Below are 25,732 nucleotides of genomic sequence, written 5' to 3'. Positions count from 1 at the left end.
GCATTCATGATAGTAAGTTAAATGACAATGATACACTAGATATTCATGATAGTAAGTTAAATGGTCATGATACACTAGGCATTCATGATAGTAAGTTAAATGGTCATGATACACTAGGCATTCATGATAGTAAGTTAAATGGTCATGATACACTAGGCATTCATGATAGTAAGTTAAATGGTCATGTTACACTAGATATTCATGATAGTAAGTTAAATGGTCATGATACACTAGGCATTCATGATAGTAAGTTAAATGACAATGATACACTAGATATTCATGATAGTAAGTTAAATGGTCATGATACATTAGGCATTCATGATAGTAAGTTAAATGGTCATGATACACTAGATATTCATGATAGTAAGTTAAATGGTCATGATACACTAGGCATTCATGATAGTAAGTTAAATGGTCATGATACACTAGGCATTCATGATAGTAAGTTAAATGGTCATGATACACTAGATATTCATGATAGTAAGTTAAATGGTCATGATACACTAAGCATTCATGACAATAAGTCAAATGGTAATGGTACACTACGCATTCATGATAGTAAGTTAAATGACAATGATACACTAGAGATTCATGATAGTAAGTTAAATGGTCATGACACACTAGGCATTCATGACAGTTAAATGGTCATGATACACCAGGATTCATGATAGTAAGTCAAATGGTAATGGTACACTAGGCATTCATGATAGTAAGTTAAATGACAATGATATACTAGATATTCATGATAGTAAGTTAAATGGTCATGATACACTAGGCATTGATGATAGCAAGTTAAATGGTCATGATACACTAGGCATTCGTGATAGTAAGTTAAATGGTCATGATACACTAGGCATTCATGAGAGTAAGTTAAATGGTCATGATACACTAGGCATTCATGACAGTAAGTTAAATGGTCATGATACACTAGATATTCATGATAGTAAGTTAACTGGTCATGATACACTAGGCATTCATGATAGTAACTTAAATGGTCATGATACACTAGGCATTCATGATAGTAAGTCAAATGGTAATGGTACACTAGGCATTCATGATAGCAAGTTAAATGACAATGATACACTAGATATTCATGATAGTAAGTTAAATGGTCATGATACACTAGGCATTCATGATAGTAAGTTAAATGGTCATGATACACTAGATATTCATGATTGTAAGTTAAATGGTCATGATACACTAGGCATTCATGATAGTAAGTTAAATGGTCATGATACACTAGGCATTCATGATAGCAAGTTAAATGGTCATGATATACTAGGCATTCATGATAGTAAGTCAAATGGTCATGATACACCAGGATTCATGATAGTAAGTCAAATGGTAATGGTACACTAGGCATTCATGATAGTAAGTTAAATGACAATGATACACTAGATATTCATGATAGTAAGTTAAATGGTCATGATACACTAGGCATTCATGATAGTAAGTTAAATGGTCATGATACACTAGGCATTCATGATAGTAAGTTAAATGACAATGATACACTAGATATTCATGATAGTAAGTTAAATGGTCATGATACACTAGGCATTCATGATAGTAAGTTAAATGGTCATGATACACTAGGCATTCATGATAGTAAGTTAAATGGTAATGGTACACTAGGCATTCATGATAGTAAGTTAAATGGTCATGATACACTAGATATTCATGATAGTAAGTTAAATGGTCATGATACACTAGGCATTCATGATAGTAAGTTAAATGGTCATGATACACTAGGCATTCATGACAGCAAGTTAAATGGTCATGATACACCAGGACTCATGATAGTAAGTCAAATGGTAATGGTACACTAGGCATTCATGATAGTAAGTTAAATGGTCATGATACACTAGATATTCATGATAGTAAGTTAAATGGTCATGATACACTAAGCATTCATGATAGTAAGTCAAATGGTAATGGTACACTAGGCATTCATGATAGTAAGTTAAATGACAATGATACACTAGATATTCATGATAGCAAGTTAAATGGTCATGACACACTGGGCATTCATGATAGTTAAATGGTCATGATACACTAGGCATTCATGATAGTAAGTTAAATGGTCATGATACACTAGATATTCATGATAGTAAGTTAAATGGTCATGATACACTAAGCATTCATGATAGTAAGTCAAATGGTAATGGTACACTAGGCATTCATGATAGTAAGTTAAATGACAATGATACACTAGATATTCATGATAGCAAGTTAAATGGTCATGACACACTGGGCATTCATGATAGTTAAATGGTCATGATACACTAGGCATTCATGATAGTAAGTTAAATGGTCATGATACACTAGGCATTCATGACAGTTAAATGGTCATGATACACTAGGCATTCATGATAGTAAGTTACATGGTAATGGTACACTAGGTCATGATACACTATGCATTCATGATAGCAAGTTAAATGGTAATGGTACACTAGTCATTCATGATAGTAAGTTAAATGATAATGATACACTAGGCATTCAAGATAGTAAGTTAAATGGTAATGGTACACTAGGCATTCATGATAGTAAGTTAAATGGTAACAGTACACTAGGCATTCATGACAGTAAGTTAAATGATAATGATACAGTAGGCATTCATGATAGTAAGCTAAATGATAATGATACACTAGGCATTCATGATAGTAAGTTAAATGGTACCGGTACACTAGGCATTCATGATAGTAAGTTAAATGGTAATGGTACACTAGGCATTCATGACAGTAAGTTAAATGGTAATGGTACATTAGGCATTCATGATAAACTATGCATTCATGATAGTAAGTTACACGGTCATGATACACTAGACATTCATGATAGTAAGTTAAGTGGTCATGATACAATAGGCATTCATGACAACAAGTTAAAGGGTAATGATACACTAGGCATTCATGACAGTAAGTTAAGTGGTCATGATACACTAGGCATTCATGATAGTAAGTTAAGTGGTCATGATACACTAGACATTCATGACAACAAGTTAAATGGTAATGATACACTAGGCATTCATGATAGTAAGTTATATGGTCATGCTACACTATGCATTCATGATAGTAAGTTAAATGACAATGATAAACTTGGCATTGATGATAGTAAGTTACACGGTCATGATACACTAGGCATTCATGATAGTAAATTAAATGGTAATGATACACTAGGCATTCATGATAAACTAGGCATTCATGATAGTAAGTTACATGGTCATGATACACTAGGCATTCATGATAGTAAGTTAAATGGTAATGATACACTAGGCATTCATGATAAACTAGGCATTCATGATAGTAAGTTACATGGTCATGATACACTAGGCATTCATGATAGTAAATTAAATGGTAATGATACACTAGGCATTCATTATAAACTAGGCATTCATGATAGTAAGTTACATGGTCATGATACACTAGGCATTCATGATAGTAAGTTAAGTGGTCATGATACACTAGGCATTCATGATAGTAAGTTAAATGATAATGATACACTAGGTATTCATGAAACACTAGGCATTCATGATAGTAAGTTACATGATAATGATACACTAGGCATTCATGATAGTAAGTTAAGTGGTTATGATACACTAGGCATTCATGATAGTAAGTTAAATGGTAATGATACACTAGGCATTTATGATAAACTAGGCATTCATGATAGTAAGTTACATGGTCATGATACACTAGGCATTCATGATAGTAAATTAAATGGTAATGATACACTAGGCATTCATTATAAATAGGCATTCATGATAGTAAGTTGCATGGTCATGATACACTAGTCATTCATGATAGTAAGTTAAGTGGTGATGATACACTAGGCATTCATGATAGTAAGTTAAATGATAATGATACACTAGGTATTCATGAAACACTAGGCATTCATGATAGTAAGTTACATGATAATGATACACTAGGCATTCATGATAGTAAGTTAAGTGGTTATGATACACTAGGCATTCATGATAGTAAGTTAAATGATAATGATACACTAGGCATTCATGATAGTAAGTTAAGTGGTTATGTTGCACTAGGCATTCATGATACACTAGGAATTCATGATAGTAAGTTAAATGGTTACAAAACACCAGATGGCAAGTTAAGTGGTAGCAAGACACTATGCATGCAGAATTGAAAGTCCTGTGAATATTATGTCTTGGGCAAATTTTAGCAAATGCTTCCATTTCTGGATCATACTGGAATCCATATGTGCACGTAAAAAGGACGCTTTTACATCAGTTTTAGAGAAAAAGCTGTGGGTGCCCTTTTGTTATATCAAAATACAATTTATTTGGTTAGGTGCTCTTCCATATGTAACCAAGTTTTAAGGTGATGTTGTGCAGAATTATGTGTAAATATTAAACAGAAACTAAATATCAACAGATCTGTTGATAACTAAATAAAAGATATCTAACCAAATATCAGAACAATTGAGTGAACTGTTTTTTCATCAATCCTATATGTGTACAGTTTTTCTATGTGAAAAAGTTCTGGTGTAATAAACCAACTGAATGAGTGTTCATCGAAACACAATATTTTATGACATGATAAACAAACTATGAATATATTATGTGATAAACCAATCAAATGACAGTTCTTATGAACATGATATGCTATGGTGTGATAAACCGATCAAATGAGAGTTCTTATGAACATGATATATTATGGTGTGATAAACCAATCAAATGAGAGTTCTTATGAACATGATATGTTATGGTGTGATAAACCAATCAAATGAGAGTTCTTATGAACATGATATGTTATGGTGTGATAAACCAATCAAATGAGAGTTCTTATGAACATGATATGTTATGGTGTGATAAACCAATCAAATGAGAGTTCTTATGAACATGATATGTTATGGTGTGATAAACCAATCAAATGAGAGTTCTTATGAACATGATATGTTATGGTGTGATAAACCAATCAAATGAGCATTAAGTGGCATCATGCTTATGCTACCATTGATGCCCATATTCTCATGGTTTGAATATTGAAATGACATTTTACAGGTATGTCAACAAATATTATTAAAGTTAACAACAAATCTTGTAAACTTAATTTCTGGTTTCTCAGATGACATTAGATCTTTAGGGAAGCACATGTATTTCTTATCTCTTAGACCAAACTGCTACCTCAGATTTGTTTCAACCACCGTTTTGTGATTAGAATAGAGAAAATTCACCCTTGAGAAGTCATGGACAGTTAGTCAAAAAGACCTTGCTCATTGTATGAATTTTACTCCTCATTTCCTACACCAGTCTATTTGATTGATTCTTTTTATATCTGCAATTCAATTCAATTCAAAAGAAGAGAGTAGCATAAGCTTTGAATACAAAAGTCTTTAAAAATATCCAACCTTTCACATGGCACACTTCTGCATCCACTCCAAGCTTCAGAAGGTGGTCCAACCAGAGAATCTGTTTGTAAGAGAGTCGGTCACCGGGTCCCTTCACCTCAGCTATCTGAAAATATGGATGGCAGGATTTAAAATTCTAATAATGAAGAGGGTTTTGTCAACTACTTCCCATCAACATCTTTCAATAGCAGTCAGATTCCACTGATACAGATGTCCACAGTATGCAACATCATTACTGTGTATACATCCTTATAAGTTGGATCCAACTGCAAACAACACAGACCTTGATCTGTTGCATAATGCACTGGCACACTGGAGACTATTTAGTTTTGTTCTACTGATTACTCCTAACAAAATGCATAGACCCAAGACATGTACTGCAGATCTAACAGTGCATTTTGCAACAGCAGATCTGGGTCAATGCAGATGCACCTGAATGATATACAGCTACACACAGTATCATAGCATAATTTTCAGATAGGGCTAATGGAATCCACTGTACATAGCACATGTATATATACCTATATTCTAGAAGTAATTGCAGTTTTTCAAGTTGTCTAGACAAATAAAATTGTTGGAAGTGTAAAATTTTATTTCTCACATATCAAATGAGAGGGCAATCGATGCAAAAGTTGAATAATTTTTAAGTTTTATAATTATTTTAATTGAAATACATTAATTTTAATGTTCCATAAAATATGATGGGAATTTGAAATATCATGGATAAATTTAAGTACCAATGGATAAAGCTGATGTTTAGGCACTAAACACTGTTTGGGATCCTTGTCATACAGTATATTAAATGACAATCACTCAGGTGATTACAATTCATGCCTCAATCACTTCAGTTAGAATTTGCTTTGAGGAGTCAGGCAATTTTATACTTTGTGTGGAATCTGCCTTAGTAAGTACACAATCATCCCACAGACAGTGTGTGTTTAGTGAATAGAGGGTGCAGTGCTGCTTTGTGGAGGCCCCAATTAGATTTTATGAAATAACATATGGATATGCTCAAGAGACTTAAGGTAACTTATACTTCAAAAGAAATACACTATGTGATACTATTGTCACTATTACAATGAACCCATTTGTGAAAAATATTTAAGTTAAATTAGTAATAAGTGTGAATTTGACAAAAACAGTAACTTTAAAATCTGAAATGCATTCCATGTAACTTAGTATACACATATAGCTTTCTTGGAACCCAGAATGAAATAAACACAGATCTATATTAACGAGTCAACTTTACCTTCACAGCTTTAGAGTTGATATTCCAGCATGTGAGATCAGGGAATCCTCCTCGGGTGTGACGAGGATTCATTATATATCTTTCCAGGATACCCGACACTGTACCTCCTCCCATACATATCACAAGGTCCTGCAGTGGAAGTCAGAACTAATTCAATTTTATGTGAATATGGTAAATCCCATGTTCAAATATCTCACCTGTAGACTGTGAATTATACATATTTTAAACTGAACAAAGTTTTTCTTTTTTAAATACATTCCTTAACCTGAAGATTGATTGCCAATGGCAAAGTAAAAGCAAAATGGTATTAAGGTTTGACTGCCTTTATTACCTAACATTGTGGCAAATCTCAGTTCAAATTAATTTTTGGGTTAATTCTGTTTTGTAGAGGCCCAATGAAAGATGGACTCTACTACATCCAATGTTAACTGAAATCCATAAAAACTGTACAGTCAAGACTTAAAATTATTATTATGCCAGTAAAACACATTCTTTTTAGTGCCATCAGGTAGCTGGCCCAATAAATTTACAGCCAAAATGTTACAAAATTAGAGCCAACATTTCAAGTCATGTGCCAGCATGTAAAATTGAGGCTAGAATTCCTGAAAGAGTTCATGAATAAAAAGGAAACAATATGTTGCCTGATTCTATAAAACGTTCACATGTGGATATTTTTTAGTTGAATTACACTAATGCATACATTCCATTTATTTCTTCTTGTAATTTTCTGGTAAGAGAATTTTTCAGCATGTCTGTCTTTTGGTTGTTTTTTTAAGCAGTACATACATACTTTATTGATATTTGGTCATTTAGACCTTCCATCTAATGGCATGGTTCTTGTTCTTTCTCATGATTTTTCTGATCATCACCACTAATTTACAACCTTTACTCCACATTTATCTACATACCATCCTTCCATTCCAGTATTTACATAAAGTCATTTTTAAAAGACCAAACCAATGATAAGTACAGAAAGTTTGCCAGTAACTTCCCTTGAGTTGGTTCTTACTGGGTTTTCCCTTGTTCTTCCTCCACCAGTTATACCGGCCACCATGCATAGCCTATATTGTGCTGAGAAATGGTGATAAACCCAAAACAACAACAAAGAAAATCTTTATTCCATACAAATAGGCTAAAGACAATATCATAGTAGAGGGGTTCAAAGAAGCCTAATTCAAAAGTGAATCAGCCAAAGTTCCTCATCTAAGATGCAAAATCACAGTGCATACCTTGACTTACAGCTACATATGGTTATTAAATATTGTAAATTAACAAATACCAAGAAAGGAAATTATGTTTCTCCTTGAACACTTACTCAGTCACATTAACATTTAGAATATAAACCATTCTACCTTCCAAAGTCCAGCCCTTCCAAAAGACAAAACTGCATTTCCTGTTTATGTAATATAGACAAAGGGTAATAACTAATAATTCTTGCCCATTACTCTTACTTGCCACCACCAAGTAGCATGAGTTTTAAGCTAAGCAGAACAGTGTGGACAGAATGCTCACATTGCAGGAAGGAAGGGTTTCGCAGAATTGTATAATTCCTTTTATTTATTAAATACATGTACTCGGGTTTCATTTTTTGTGTAGAACGATACCCGAGGGTGATTTATGTATATTGTACAATATTTCAAAATAGTGAGTTCTGTTCATCTTATGCCACATGTGCAAGGTGCTTTCAATGGGAAGAACCAAATACTTCCAGGCAATGTATGACAACTTTATATCTGTGTATAAAAGCCTCACTGTAAGATTCACATTACGGAATGTCCTGTCAGTGAGCAGTCTACTTTAAAGACTTGCACATCTTCAGCTGTAGAGGTATGTGAATTATTAAATTTTTGTGTATAAGTTATAACTATTGTACTACCACGTTTTATTTTTTGTATGTTTACTATGTAGCTTTGGTTTACGTAGCATAATGCAAATATTTTCTATTCTGGTTTGCGACTTAGCAAGGGATTTATATTAGCAATATAAAGCTGCATTTTTACAAAACGTTTAGTACCATAGGATTCCTGTCGGACACGGTTAGGTTTACTTCTGAACCTGTTTGTTGTTTTGTAATTACTGTGCCAATAATGTAATCTGTATAATTTACCATATATAACGTCATTACATGTTATCATATATGCCCGTTTCATGCACAGAACATGGTTAGATGTATTTTCAGCTGACCTGAGTGATCAGAGTGATCGGAGTCCACATGGTACCAGTTGCAGAGCTAACCATAGAAGTTGACCATAGCAGCTGTGAAGCTGAACCATAGCAGCCGTAGAGCTGAGTGAACAGTGTTGCTGGTCGAGCAGCAGGTGATCAGGCGTTGCTGACCAAGATTGGTGGGCGTGATTGCTTGATAAACCAAACTGGAATACTAACGGCTTGATTGGCCAGTGTGACTGGTAGCCAATTGTGCTGGTGATGGAGCGTGTAACTCCATACATGTAATCTTTTAGCCTTGGGCTAATTTTTGGGGTTTGTAAAATCTATTGTGCTTTTTAAGACTGTAAAGATAATTTGTATATCTGTCCCTTTTATTTACATAATTTCACTGAGTGAGTGAATACATTTTACTATACAAGTAAAATATTACATATGTTTTACTATTTGATTAAAACATATCAATCTTTTACTTGTGAAATCACTGTGAATCATTCACACCTTGTCCTTGTACTGTGTAAGGTCATTTATTCGTATTTTCCTTATTAAGTCCATGCAGTTTATGTTAATTGATCCAATATTTGGATCATATACATGCACATATTAATCATAATTAATTGCTAAAAAGTGTTCTGTTGTAAATCCGAAATCCCACCCAGTTATCTTGTTACAAAGGGAGGGTATTAACAAATTGAGTATTGCAGGAAGGAAGTAGGGTATTAAAGTAATCTGATTGGGTAAATATTCAAGAAGAACATTCTTTACTGAAAAATTTGCTTTCTCCTTCAAATATGTTCTCCAATCACATTAATGTTTGGAGAATAAGTTGTTGTTGTTGTTGTGGGGGTTTAATGCCATTTTTCAGCACACAATAGGCTATACATGGCGGCTAGTATTAATGGTGGAGAAAGAACCTGGAAAAACCCCGGGAAGAACCACCGACCCATGAGAAGCTACTGGCAAGCTTTCTCACATACCAACATTGGCCGAATCTGAGACTTGAACCCACGCAGACAGAGGTGAGATGGCAGTGATCTGTAATGGTGAGTGCTTTAGACCACTCGGGGCCCTGCTGGAGAATAGGTAACAGGAGGAAAAAATGTTGAGCATCCAACTGATACTGTAACCTAAGGTTGGATTCCTCATATGAAGGTTACCCCACTCTCCTAACTTGCAAGCAGCACAACCACTGTCAACATGATTTATGTCTGGAGAGAAGAAATAAATGAAATCATACCAAACAGACTCTCCAGGTAAAGCCAGCCAAAGCTGCATAGAGTGCCCTTCCAGAGGTTGTGCTGATGTCAACTGGGTCTGGTAGTCACCTGTGTATCTGAGACTGGACCTACCAGATCCAGAGGGTGTCATTGTGGAGCTAAATCTTATGAGTGAAAACTTGAATGAGCATGCCAGCTGACAGCCTTGATGATGTCATGGGTAGAAATATTATGGTCAAATGCAAGACTTGCAGAAATTGCTCTTATTTCAGAGTTTCATTAGGCATCTCTGTTGAGAAGTCAGAGTCTGCCATGTATATTACCCACTGCAACCACAATGAGAGGGCTAGACTGGTTGTATCCTCTTTCCCAAGTTTAACTGGAAGAAAGAGACACTTTCACACTCCATGAATTGGCTCAGTCCGCTTCATGGTAAAGCTTGAAAACAAACACTGGATCTTATCTGAATACCTGTCAGGATGTGTCAGTACATGAGAGTGGTCATATGATGACTTTGTGAATGCCCAAAGACTCCATGAGTCTTTCTTACTTTGTCTGGATTTTTAAAATTTCAATTCAAGATTACATCAATGGGTTATGTCATAAAGACCACTTAGTCATCTGATCAAAACTGAAGATAAGATGAGTTAACAATGAGAGCATGTAACTTCCTGACTCAGCATGCCAAAGTTAACTCTATCAGGAAATAAGTTTTGTATGAAAGGCACTTCAGCAAAGTCGTGGCTATGGGGTCAAATTCATTTGAATTCAGCCAAGTCAGAACAGTGAAAAAGATTCTACCTGGAAAACAATGTGAGTGATTTAGGCCTTTGCAAGTCAAAATTGGTAACAAGTCCTAGATGTTTTTATTATGATACTCTCTGCAATGATAACAAAAAAAGTGTCTGATATGATTGGCTCCCCAACCTTGGTTACTTGCATCCACACACCAACAAAAAGCATCTGATGGTCTCCTCAACCATGGTTACTTGCATTCACACACCAAAAAAAAAGTGTCTGATGGGCTCCCCAACCTTGGTTACTTGCATCCATACACAAAGTCATGTCCAGTTGGAGTTGTTACTGCGATATTCCTGTTATAAGATAATCTTGGCTGTGTCACTGACCCAGTAATGATACTATTTCACTTATTATGCTGATCCTGTAAATGAGTGGCAATGAAAAGTGGTGCCATGGTGAGAGCAAGGCAATTGTAGAGACAACCCAGCAAAATGAGACCAGCTGCTGCACTGAACAATCCAACGAGGTGCAAAACTGTCAGTAATTCATTTCTATGAGCTCAATGACTTGGAAGGTGAGGAAGATGTACAAGGTTGAGGTCGGTAAGAAATTCCCAACTGTGATGGAAAATGCTGGGATAACTCAAGATGATAACAATTTCTGAAGGAATTTACATGAGGATGGGAATGTAAAAATATTTTCAGTCAGACTGAGACTGATGGCAAAGTTGGACTGATCTTGCCATCTTAATTTTTAAATTTGGAGGCAGATTTGAATTGATTTTATATAGCTGAATCATGTTGATGATTGGCCAGAGCCTGCTTTTGACCTTCCTGACCATTAAAAGCCTGGAGTGAAATCCTAATGATTGTGGATTCTGAATAATCTTCATCACTCAGTACTTTTCAATACACAACCTGATCTCTTTCTGTAAACGTTTGTCATTTACTAAGTAGGATGGTATATCCATCTAGAATGGAGAGGACAAAAGGGGAGGGGTCTGACTTAGAGATATGAAGCCCCTCTGAGATGATTTAGATTGCCAACTCACTTTGCACAAGAAGACTGATCCAATGCTCTTGGAAGTGCAAGAGTCCGGTGCCTACCAGAAAGCTACCTGCAAGTGGTCAGGGATAAAAGTCAATTGCAAGAGTGTGGAGGCTTGTGGGTAGCAAAACTAAGTTTCCTACCTCCTCTATATGACTGCCTATGAGATTGATTAACAGGCTGTCTCTGTAAGTGGGGTTGGGATCAAGGCTAGTTTTGGCAGTGTGCAGCAAACAATCCCATATCATTCCATTTCTGCTCATTGCATCTTTGATGATGAACTGGAGATGATTTATATGGAGACGATGGCTACACAGCTAGCTTGAGGGCAGTTCTTGGGCTACCATCTTCTGCATATCTTGCCAATGAAAAGCAAAAAGTGAGTGATCCACCATGTCAGGGCATCGCATGGCTTGAGCAAGGTAGAGCATAAGCATGCATTCTGTCATACAAGGTCAAGGTTGGTGGAAGCAGTCACAGTATTAGCCACGAATGGTGGGATGCCCTATTAAGCACCTTTGCTATCCAAGCCATGGACTCCAAGGTATTCTCACTGCAGAACATCTCTGCAAGAAAAAAGATCACCAGAGATGCCAAATCCAACAAAGAAGACATGATGACTATATTGCAAATAAGCTTCAATGTAGTCTGAAAAATGATTTTATCAACCTTATAGCAAAAAGGCAGATAGGTTAACTGCAGTGTAGTTCTTGTCCAATACTGGTGGATCTCTAGAAAAGGTGTTGAAATGGGTCTTACACTAGACAAATGCAAAGGATGCTGGTAAATGGCTCCATATCATCAAGACTGATCAAGGCCTTGACCCAGTGGGCTAACATAGAAGAGTGGGTAGCAGACATACTGAGTTTGGGTTTGTCTGCGCCTGATGTATTTCCCCTCCAGTAGTCTTAAAGCTATTCACAGTCCTCTCAAGAGTGGGATCTAATTAAGAGTGGGTGGCAGACAAACTGAATTTGGCTGCACCTGATATATTCCTATCCAGCAGTCTTAAAGCTATACTTTGTTATCTCCACTGTGGGATGTAATTAGGAAACTCGATGAGGCTTATCCCCACACTCATATGTGGGTTGTCCCAATTCACACCAAGAATAATGTCAGTATAATACAACCATCTAGGCATAGCCATTGTCTCTATGACTGTCATGGTAATGTTCAAGGGGTAAGCCATGAATATCCATGGGATGTAATCATCGATTCAGTATGAACAGCTTGTCAAAATCAAAATCAGGTGTCGGGCATATGAACAGCAGTAGAGATGGCTGTACTACAGGAGTACTGGTAATGTTAGGTGGACAGATGGTTCTATCCCTACTGGACAGTAGAGTCAGCAACTGATACAGCATCAATCCAGGTGAGGAATGATTGTAATTCAAGTTATATATAAACTCCATGCACCTTGACTTACAAGACCATGGCTGGACTTTGGGGAGAGGGGATTTCAAGCCCATTAGGATGCCTAGGATCTGGACATATACCCCCCTAAAATATCAAAATTCTCAACTGAAAAAGAAGAGGGAAGGAGTGTACAAAATGGCCCCAACATCATTGTAGGAGGGATGCGGGGTTGGGGGGTGGAAATGGCATTCCCCACCTGGCTGGTCAAAGTATTTGGATCAATGCTCAGAACGTAAGTATTGTCCATCTTTGATATTTCCATGTCTCTCCCTAGAGTTCCATTTGTACCAACTAGACATGAATCATGAAAGTATTCACTGGCTTTGAACTTCTTGCATTTTAGACACTTTCTTTTTTTCATGTTTATTCTGAAAATACTAAATAAGGAGTGAATAAATTAATATTTGGCAATGTTAACTAATGCCAGCAATGCCCATTACACAACCAGGAAATATATAGTGCGTGCACACAAACTATAACACACTCCCTTCTAGAACTGTGCACCAGAGAACAAAGAAACTAAGTAATTGAAAAAATTCAATAATTATGGTCAAAACTAAACAAATAATGTATTCCACCTGTAGAATAATCCGTAATATATCTGAAAATAACAATTCAAAATGGATGGTTGAAAGTAGCACACATTTCCAATGGATATTGGGAGATGACAGGAACAATTCAAAGCAACAGCTTAAAACTAACACCACCTGGCGGCGGCAAGGGGAGGTAACGGGCAAGAGTTATTGCCCTTTGTCTCTATACTCTGGATAGGAAATATTAATTTGTGTGTGTTAGGAGGCCTGGATTTGGCAGGTAGTAGGACCTATATTCCTATCATTAATGTGATCAGGAACATTCAAATTAATGAATACCTGTAACATTTTGGGGCTGTTGTACTTTTCCCAGTTGATCCCAGCACACGTTTTGCCTGAGTGATCCTCCCAGCATGAATGGATAGCCTCAGCTAGTTCCTGGAAATCAACAGGGAGAAGAAACAAGGCTTATGCAGTCTGATCAAGGAACCATGCAATGCTGTATTCACAGAAAACATGAAATAAAAAAAAAATAAAAAAACTAAATATGATTACTATATCACTTCTCATGTTGTTGCATTCTTATAGGCTGAATTGCTAGAAGTAGTCTTTGCTACAACATTACAGCAATCTAACAAGTGCATGTGACAGTGGTATAAAAATCCAAAGCCTCACCCATCTGCCAAGTCTTAACTTCTGATGTCACTACCTTGAAGACAATATAGGTGGTGTGATATCAGAGACTTGGTCTACAAAAATTCAAAAATTGTTTTGAGGCAATCATGCCTTAGTATGCTTCTTGTGAATTTTTGTTGGTGTTTCCAGCTTTCTGTTTATTTGCTACTATTCTCTCTGTTCTTACTTTCATTTGAAACTAAGTTTTCAAACCAAAAATAATCAGGGAAACAACAACCTGAACATTAACTTTTTATCTTTATTTTTTCTTTTCTTTCTTTCTTATTCCTGCCATTTAAATTGCATTCGATTCCAATTGTTATGTAATTTTGTTCATAATGCAATTTAAACTTTAAAAACGTTGTATGATAAAACAATGATTTTTTTCTTTAATCGATATACAGACAAAAAACTGCATATGGGTTTTGTTTCGAGTGAGTGAAAACAATGAGTTTTATATGGTATAGGTATGTTTTGGCCGTCAGGCCCAGACATATGTCCTACGCCATATCAAACAAGTTCTTTCACCCACTTTGAACAAAAAACTTGTGTACTTTTGTATTTATTACATATCCCCTTTTAGTTGTTATTCACACATTCTTTTAGATATTTTTAACATTTACTTTAAAGAAAATGAATTAGGTATTTGGCATTGTATGAAAGATATTCAACAACCCTCATGTACATAAACAGGGCTAGGCCTAGATATACAGTGTGCAGTTGCATCATTGGTCTTTAGCTCTGAATTTAAAAATACTTTGTTTGGGACATATCAATGGATTTAATCTGCAATCAAAGGCAAATGGGATTTTTCCTTACATAGGTTCTGGACAAGTAAGTAGCCCCTTTTCTTACAATCAACTTACTAAACAAAACACTACTTCCAAGCAAATTTCAGAATAAATTTCACAGACTAACAGTGTTTAAATAGATTAAATTTTATACAGAAAGCTCATTAATTTGCAGTAAATTCCAACTCTATTTTTATGTTTTCATTTAATACAAAAAATATTTGATATACTGAATTTAAAGTGATAATTTAAGACTATATTTTAATAAATATAAAATTTGGTCTCTTTCTAACATGCATACTCAACTTTTTTTATATTCATTTGGATATATTTTAACACCAAAATTCTAACAAATATTGCATTATTGTTCTATTTTTATTCTATTTATTGTCTACTTGAAAAGTTGCGTTATTTTTATAGCATAGACTCATAACAGTTGCAAGAATTTAAACTATAAACAAACAGTTCCCTTCATGTGCCACTGTGGTGGAAAAATCTCAACAACATTGTAACAAAATGCAGTTCTTCTAAATATGCATCACAATTAAAACAGCTGGTGTTCTCTGTGTGTCCCTACCTTTAAATGTTTGTCAGTTTCATCCTCAGATTTACTAAACAAATTTGATTCCTCTTTAAATGTTAATAAATAAGTCCATCTACTTAATCATGCTCTGTAAAAAAAAAAAATATTTCTGCAGTTCAAGGTCAAGGTCACAGGAACTGAAATGGAGGGTATATAAGCTTCTCGCTGCCAAGATATGGTAGTTAGTTGAATAAATGAATAAGCAAGACCATTTCCCTCTGACGAGTTACAAAGATACCAGAACCGGTAAATGACCAGGGGTGGCTATTCTCCCAGCAGATGGGAAGGTATGTCTCCACATCCTATTATGCATCACTGAAATGGCCTTTAAGTTAGTTTGGTATTTTGGATGATTTACATTGAGGAATGTCACTTGGGAATTAAACATGGGATAAAGTTTTCTCCAAACATGTGGAATTTCTAACCATGCTTTGAATCTTGACATGACTCTATGAGCCTCTCTGACTTTGTCTCTATTTTACAATTTCAATGACAAAGTATTTTCTCTCCTCTCTCTCTGTTTGTCTTTCTCTCTCTCCTGTTTGATGTGACTATGCACACCAGCTTCATTTGAAAATTCATTGAAAACCATTCTGTCTAAAATATTGTTGTCCACCTCAACTAACTCTAATTTCTCGGATAAGATACTATGAAATGCACATACTCTGCTCATCGCTACTTACTGGACTTGGGGGCCCAGAGTGGCCAAGTGGTCTAAAGTGCTCACCATTCTGGATCACTGCCACCTTACCTTTGTCTGCATGGGTTCGAGTCTGAGGCTCAGCTAACATGGATACATGAGAAAGCTTGCTAGTAGCTTCTCGTGAGTTGGTGGTTCTTCCTGGGATTTTTCAGTGTTCTTCCTCCACCAGTTATACTGGCGGCCATGTATAACCTATCTTGTGCTGAATAATAGCATTAAACACTACAACAACAACAACAACTTACTGGACTCTCCCACTATCCCCAGTGGCAAAAGCATATTTTTCACCAAATATGACTGCATTTATTAAAATTACAAATGTGTTGTTGTTGATGTTGTTGTTGTTGTAGTTGTTGTTGGGTTTAACACCGTTTTTCAGCACATGATAGGCTATGCATGGTGGCCAGTATTAATAGTGGAGGAAGAACCCGGGAAAACCCAGAGAAGAACCGCCAACCCACAAGAAGCTACTGGCAAGCTTTCTCACATACCCACATTGGCCAAATCCTAGACTCGAACCCACGCAGACAGACGTGAGAGGGCAGTGATCCGTAATGTACAAATGTATGATGGCATTTTTTTAATGATTTAAAAGGTTAATAAATAAATCATTCCAGATATTTTATAAATGAACTATTATTCAAAACTTCAAGTTGTAGCATTAGTTCTAGAATGGGTGTGCAATATGGAATTTTTCGGTGTGGGATCAAAGAATGACTATCTGTATCATACACACTAGATCGGCCATTTAAGGTCAAATGGGTATCTAATAAAAAGATTTATCAACTGAAATCTGAGTAAATAATTTTATCATGGCAATTATGACAATGAAAACATAAATTTTCAAGTGATACCTGTGTTTCTGTCTGCTTTACCAGTAAGATAAATAAGAATATATAGGAAAACATATGCAAAATAATGTCTGACTTGTCTGCCCTTGTATTGCAACAGTTTTTATTCATAACTAGATCTGTGTTCATAAAACATGTACATTGCAACTGCAGAAAAAATATTTCAAAGAAAAGTTTAAAAATTAGAAATTCTGCTAAAGTGGCATAAAAATCTAATCAGGTAATCTCATATGTATTTGTCTGCCTCCATTTGTTTCTCTCATGCTAACAAGGTATTTGTCAGTAAAGTCTTTTGTGCCCTTGACACTGATGTCTACAAGTTCAATAGGACCCCTTACATTGGTGTCTAATTAGGGTTCTGTTGGGCCCATTTCATTGGTATGTACAAGGGTTTTTCTAGGGCCTCATACATTGCTGTCTACAAGAAGTTATGAATGACCCTTACAATGGTGTATACAGGGGTTTCTGTTGGGTCCCATACATTGGTGTCTACAAGAAGTTCTGTAAACCCCTTACATTGATGTCTACAAGGGGTCCTGTCAGGCCCCATACAGTGGTGTTTACAAGGGGTTCTGTTGGGCCCATTTCATTGGTGTCTACAAGGGATTTTGTAGGGCCCTGTACATTGGTGTCTACAAGGGGTTCAGCTGGTCCCATTACATTGTATCTTGGGTGATTTGTTGGGCTCCTTACAATTTAGAAGGAAAAGGCATATGTGACCTGCAATCAGTCTAAAGTACAAGTAATTAGAGTTCTTTCTGTTAGAAATATCTTTCCTGATAGAAAATTCATTAAAGGAAACATATTTCTATCAGGATTTCATGACGGTAACAACCTACAGTACAACTATCACTACCAGTGTAAATTTAAGTAGTAATCTCACAAGTATCTTTCTTCTGATGATAGAATTCTCACTCTTACACTGTGATTAATGAACATTTCTACAGAGTCATTATAATAAGTAAAACAATGGTAAATACTTCTAATTGGATGAAATAATATTCAAAGGACTGTCCATGTGAATTTTTGTAAGAACTGAATAAGAAATTCCCATTTTAATACTAAAACTTGTGAAATTTAAGCATAATTATATCTTCTTGATTTCATTTAGGCATACTTGTAAATCAAAATAATCAAAATCAGCATACCTATGTTATACTAATAACATAATTTGCTCTAAGCAAAAGTAAAATTCATGTGAAATATGTGAAAACATTATGATCACAAATATTTTGTGATATTCCATTGACTGACCACCCACCTCCTCAGTACAGGATCTAATCCAGATAAGCCTATCATTAATCTGCTGCTTTCTTCTCAGGTAAAATTCTTCTGTCTCCAGATCCAGTGGATGTGTTTGAAAGGGGCTGTGAAATGCATCTGCAATGTCCATAAAAATCACATCCCAAAACAGCAGTGTAAATAGGTTGCTGACAATTGATCCCTCAGCATGGACACCTGAAATAGGGAGTGCACTTTAAACCCTCAGCATAGACACCTGAAATAGGGAGTGCAATTTAATACCTGTCAAAGAATAGATCATTTTTCAAACTACTAGTGACCAAGTTCAATGTTGAAGATTACAGGTCCTATCTGGCTTTCCAATGCTGGTAAGAAGATGCTGCCAATATAAATTCTCAACAAACAACTGCACAGAAACAGACATTTATTTATTGATAATGACAGACTGTATAATTCTTGGCACATAATAAGCATGAATGAAATTCATGTCTGATGGATTTTGAAACATAAGAACATTATGAAGATGTGGAATGTAGATAATTGGGAATACAGTTATGGTAAGATGTGAAATGTAGATAATTGTGAATACAGTTAATGGTAAGATGTAAAATGTAGATAATTGTGAATACAGTTATGGTAAGATGTGGAATGTAGATAATTGTGAATACAGTTAATGGTAAGATGTGAAATGTAGATAATTGTGAATACAGTTATGGTAAGATGTGAAATGTAGATAACTGTGAATACAGTTAATGGTAAGATGTGAAATGTAGATAATTGTGAATACAGTTATGGTAAGATGTGAAATGTAGATAATTGTGAATACACTTAATGGTAAGATGTGAAATGTAGATAATTGTGAATACAGTTATGGTAATGTGTGAAATGCAGATAATTGTGAATACAGTTATGGTAATGTGTGGAATGCAGATAATTGTGAATACAGTTATGGTAATGTGTGGAATGTAGATAATTGTGAATACAGTTATGGTAATGTGTGGAATGTAGATAATTGTAAATACAGTTAAGGTAATGAGTGGAATGTAGATAATTGTGAATACAGTTATGGTAATGTGTGAAATGCAGATAATTGTGAATACAGTTATGGTAATGTGTGGAATGCAGATAATTGTGAATACAGTTATGGTAATGTGTGGAATGTAGATAATTGTGAATACAGTTATGGTAATGTGTGGAATGTAGATAATTGTAAATACAGTTATGGTAATGAGTGGAATGTAGATAATTGTGAATACAGTTATGGTAAGATGTGAAATGTAGATAATTGTGAATACAGTTACGGTAAGATGTGAAATGTAGATAACTGTGAATACAGTTATGGTAATGTGTGAAATGTAGATAATTGTGAATACAGTTATGGTAATGTGTGGAATGTAGATAATTGTGAATACAGTTATGGTAATGTGTGGAATGTAGATAATTGTGAATACAGTTATGGTAATGTGTGGAATGTAGATAATTGTAAATACAGTTAAGGTAATGAGTGGAATGTAGATAATTGTGAATACAGTTATGGTAATGTGTGAAATGCAGATAATTGTGAATACAGTTATGGTAATGTGTGGAATGTAGATAATTGTAAAGACAGTTATGGTAATGTGTGGAATGTAGATAATTGTGAATACAGTTATGGTAATGTGTGGAATGTAGATAATTGTGAATACAGTTATGGTAATGTGTGGAATGTAGATAATTGTGAATACAGTTATGGTAATGTGTGGAATGCAGATAATTGTAAATACAGTTATGGTAATGAGTGGAATGTAGATAATTGTGAATACAGTTATGGTAAGATGTGAAATGTAGATAATTGTGAATACAGTTACGGTAAGATGTGAAATGTAGATAACTGTGAATACAGTTATGGTAATGTGTGAAATGTAGATAATTGTGAATACAGTTATGGTAATGTGTGGAATGTAGATAATTGTAAAGACAGTTATGGTAATGTGTGGAATGTAGATAATTGTGAATACAGTTATAGTAAGATGTGAAATGCAGATAAGTGTGAATACAGTTATGGAAATGTGTGGAATGTAGATAAGTGTGAATACAGTTATGGTAAGATGTGAAATGTAGATAATTGTGAATACAGTTATGGTAAAATGTGAAATGTAGATAACTGTGAATACAGTTATGGTAAGATGTGGAATGTAGATAATTGTGAATACAGTTAATGGTAAGATGTGGAATGTATATAATTGTGAATACAGTTAATGGTAAGATGTGAAATGTAGATAATTGTGAATACAGTTATAGTAAAATGTGAAATGTAGATAACTGTGAATACAGTTACGGTAAGATGTGAAATGTAGATAATTGTGAATACAGTTATGGTAATGTGTGGAATGTAGATAATTGTGAATACAGTTATGGTAAGATGTGAAATGTAGATAATTGTGAATACAGTCATGGTAAGATGTGAAATGTAGATAATTGTGAATACAGTCATGGTAAGATGTGGAATGCAGATAATTGTGAATACAGTTATGGTAATGTGTGGAATGTAGATAATTGTGAATACAGTTATGGTAATGTGTGGAATGTAGATAATTGTGGATACAATTATGGTAAGATGTGAAATGTAGATAATTGTGAATACAGTCATGGTAATGTGTGGAATGTAGATAATTGTGAATACAGTTATGGTAATGTGTGGAATGTAGATAATTGTGAATACAGTTATGGTAATGTGTGGAATGTAGATAACTGTGAATACAGTTATGGTAATGTGTGGAATGTAGATAATTGTGAATACAGTTATGGTAATGTGTGGAATGTAGATAATTGTGAATACAGTTATGGTAATGTGTGGAATGTAGATAATTGTGAATACAGTTATGGTAAGATGTGAAACGTAGATAATTGTGAATACAGTTACAGTAAGATGTGAAATGTAGATAATTGTGAATACAGTCATGGTAATGTGTGGAATGTAGATAATTGTGAATACAGTTATGGTAATGTGTGGAATGTAGATAATTGTGAATACAGTTATGGTAATGTGTGGAATGTAGATAATTGTGAATACAGTTATGGTAATGTGTGGAATGTAGATAATTGTGAATACAGTTAATGGTAAGATGTGAAATGTAGATAATTGTGAATACGGTCATGGTAAGATCTGAAATGTAGATAATTGTGAAGACAGTTATGGTAATGTGTGAAATGCAGATAATTGTGAATACAGTTAATGGTAAGATGTGAAATGTAGATAATTGTGAATACAGTTATGGTAAGATGTGGAATGCAGATAAGTGTGAATACAGTTATGGTAAGATGTGAAATGTAGATAATTGTGAATACAGTTATGGTAAGATATGAAATGTAGATAATTGTGAATACAGTTATGGTAAGATGTGGAATGTAGATAAGTGTGAATACAGTTATGGTAAAATCTGAATAGTCTATTAACTTGACACAAAATACTGTGTTCTGACTTAAATAGTAAAAATCCTGTGAAAGGTTAAATCATATTTGCTTTGCCACTTCATGTACCTAAACCACACCCTAGCTGCTGTAATTCAAAGAAGGTCTTAGTGACCTACTCTTTCTAGCAAAAAGTAAATCAATTTTTTTATTTGTACAATGTAACAATTTCCAAGTGCTGGATTTAAATGCACAACTTAATACTGATCTCTATTGTGCTACCACCACTATAATCAACAACAACAGTTATTTTAGTTCCTGTGACCTTGACCTTGAATTACTGAGCCCAAATCAACCGGTTTGTTATCTGGATCCAAATGTGAAATACTTACAAGGTCAGGTAATGGTAAATGGGGGAGAATTCAAGTTATTGTGTAGAAATTAAATATGGTAAGGAGTTGAGGACATACAGATGGACAATATGACAAAATATGATCTATGATATGGCAGGCATATAAAAATGGAACAAGTACCTTCTGTGTATCCATTTTGTTTGTAGTGTTCAAGTGCCAGTTCCTCCACAGCACAAAGTGTAACACCTTCATTGAACTCTTCCTCCTCCTGGCTCCTCATAATGAACTTGTACTTCATCCCCATTGCTGTGGCATCTGGCATCACTGGCCCATCTATGTACACCTGCATATAAGGACAAGAAATCACCTGTATGTTTTGCTAGGCATGTCACAATGCAAAAAATATGCAAGATATCACATGACTTCTTTATAGTCTGTGCCTCATTCATTTCCAACATGTTCAGTATGACTGATTAGGCACTTTTGAAACATGCCTTCATTTTCAAATTTTGTTTTACTGCAATTAATATTATTTTAGAGTTTCTTAATTTTTGGCCAAATTTAGCATTTTTAGCATATTATAGCATATTTTTTACATCAAGCAAATATATGCCTTTAAGGGTAGAATGTTCTAACCATTCTCCCCACCCTGATGTTGAGTACATCCGTATGCCTTGATTAGTGTAGATTTTCTAACCATTCTCCCCACCCTGATGTTGAGTACATCCTTATGCCTTGATTAGTGTATATTTTCTAACCATTCTCCCCACCCTGATGTTGAGTACATCCTTATGCCTTCATTAGGGAAGTAAGTCCCAACCATTCTCAACACCCTCCCTTTGAGTACATCTTGATACCTTTATAAGGGAAGTAGTTCCAACCATTCACACCACCCGGACTTTGAGTACATTGTGTATATAACTACCCTGATCACCTGGATTATGAAATATTCTGTCTATAAATTTACACCAAATCTGAGTAAAATACTAATATGCCTGATATTGATATTACTACAATAATGCCTACCATATATACTTGCTTATAAGTCAAGTCAAACTGCAAACAACAAAGATCCTGATCTGCCGTACCATAATGTGTCTGTGGACCTAGATGTATGTTGCTTGTTCTACTAATTACTCCTAACAATCTGCATCAATCCAGAGCTGCTGGTACATTATATTATGGCAGATCTGGGTCTATGCAGTTTGCAGTTGGACTTATCCTATAAGCGGGTACAGATAGTATATGCTCTGGGAATCCATCCCTTACTTTCTATGATGGTTATTAATTTATGTCCTAACCATCTTCACAACTGAATACATTATGGTGGTGGTGGTGGGATATTGTGATGCCCTCAATATTTCCTTCCACTGACCAATCTCTGTCCATAACCATATCTCTTTCTAAATCACACTGAGGAAATTCACTAAACTTAGTACATAGATTGCCCATTTTAATTACACTGTGGAAGTTCACTAAACTTAATATAAAGGTTGTCCATTTGGTGCCAGAATGAGAGATGTGTCTAATATCTATGGTGTCCAAGAAAGGGGCTCAAAGGTTTGATATACACCAAAAAGTTGCAATCACAAAAGCAATGTTTGAAGTGTACTGAGGGGTGGAGACAATATGGGTTACAAACCTTGGGTCAAGTTCCAGAAGGTGTGCATGTTTTGGTGATGAATGGTGAGTGGATGTGTGGGAAGAACATGCAACAGAAAACATTGAGATTTGCTATAGTGAGAATTGGAAGTAGGTAAATATGCATTTTGTGAATTTAAGAAAACAGATTCTGCAGATCTTTATGTCTTATCTGTCAACTGTCCTATGATTATGTTATATAATGTATATTATAGGACTTGGATGAATTTAAGACAAAGCCTTCAAGACACAATCTTGACACTGTTAACTACCAACAAAATGATACCTATATTACCCAATCAACTAAAACACCCAATCAACTAAAATATGCAATCAACTAAAAAGACCAATCAGCTAAAACACCCAATCAACTAACCTAATCAACTAAAATACCCAATCAACTATAACACCCAATCAACTAAAATATGCAATCAACTAAAATAACCAATCAACTAAAATACCCAATCAACTAAAACACCCAATCAACTAAAATATGCAATCAACTAAAATAACCAATCAACTAAAATACCCAATCAACTAAAAAAAAACAATCAGCTAAAACACCCAATCAACTAAAATATGCAATCAACTAAAAAAAACAGTCAGCTAAAACACCCAATCAACTAAAACACCCAATCAACTAAAATATGCAAGATAAAAAGCTTTACCTTGGGAGCTTCCAGAACAACATCATGCTGTAATTCTGCAAGGACGGTGAGATATGGTGATTTATAAGCATTACAGATTTTCTCAGCTCTCTGGTACAGGGACAGACGATGACCAGTCTTCACAAATGGATCTGCCAAGCCCTCTTTGATCACTTCAAGGCTCTTTGTAAATTCAAAATTTCATATTAAAAGCATAGCAAAATATTCATCATTCAAAATAAACTGCTAGCATTAGCTGAAAGCCAATGCAATTCTAAATGAGACCCAAACAGTATAACTTCTTTATTAACCACTGAATCAATCAATAATGTAAGAAAAGCTACAAGTTATATAATATTTCAAAGCTTTAACTAAATCAAAGTGCAGCATCTATTTTTTATTGTGTGCCTATTACTATCATAGAGACAATGAACACAGTCTAATGGTTAAAAAAATATACAGTATTAAATGCGATGCAAAGTGTAATGGAAGAATAAAAATAAAATTTGGTAAGTAATTACGAAAGGTCTCTTCTCATTCCTTTGCTAAATAATGTTTGCCCATTACAGCAATGTAAAACAGGACTTATTTAGAGATGAGACACTGCTCCTCACCGGTGTCCCTTGTTACTGTAAAGTCTCCTACTAAAAACACCAGCACTATCAATTTTATACATCTTATGCTAGTAAACCTATGGTACTGCACGCTAAGTTTATATACTATTTATACCTTGTTGCCATGGATAAAAGAAAACATACTGAATTAGAAAAATTACAAGAATTAAAAGCCACCTCTACACTACATGCTTTACATGCTGAATGGTTTGGGAACTATGGTCAAGAAGGTGAAAATATTTACAGGCAGACATAGTGATAGCTGTATGTGGGGTGGGGATATAAAAAAGACCGAAAGATGCAAACTGTCCTATGATAATATTAATTAATGTGTATTATTATGACCCCTGCCAAAATGTCTGCTGGAAGATAATTTGTCTGAGATTTGATATACAAGAAGCTTATATTTACCATGTATACAGGGATCAAAGAAGTTTGTATTTACCTAGTATACAGGGATCAAAGAAGTTTGTATTTACCTAGTATACAGGGATCAAAGAAGTCTGTAT

At 34.9% G+C, this 25,732-nt stretch overlaps 1 protein-coding gene across 1 annotated transcript in view; it reads right to left on the bottom strand.

The window, feature by feature from the left end:
- The window catches only part of LOC149802083 (fanconi-associated nuclease 1-like), a 67,584-nt gene that overhangs the window by 9,174 nt on the left and 32,678 nt on the right, over nt 1-25,732 (bottom strand). Inside the window, exons 9-14 of the mRNA XM_089956485.1 lie at nt 24,631-24,792; nt 22,502-22,664; nt 18,598-18,794; nt 14,073-14,171; nt 6,614-6,742; nt 5,365-5,470 (exon numbers count right to left, since the gene is read on the bottom strand). Of these exons, the coding sequence (XP_089812611.1) occupies nt 5,365-5,470; nt 6,614-6,742; nt 14,073-14,171; nt 18,598-18,794; nt 22,502-22,664; nt 24,631-24,792 (856 nt within the window). The remainder of the gene's footprint in view (nt 1-5,364; nt 5,471-6,613; nt 6,743-14,072; nt 14,172-18,597; nt 18,795-22,501; nt 22,665-24,630; nt 24,793-25,732) is intronic.

The sequence above is a fragment of the Sinohyriopsis cumingii genome, chromosome 4 (genome assembly GCF_028554795.1).
Source record: "Sinohyriopsis cumingii isolate HCF-2022 chromosome 4, ASM2855479v2, whole genome shotgun sequence".
In the NCBI taxonomy this organism is placed as follows: domain Eukaryota; kingdom Metazoa; phylum Mollusca; class Bivalvia; order Unionida; family Unionidae; genus Sinohyriopsis; species Sinohyriopsis cumingii.
This window is presented reverse-complemented; position numbering and strand designations above follow the sequence as displayed.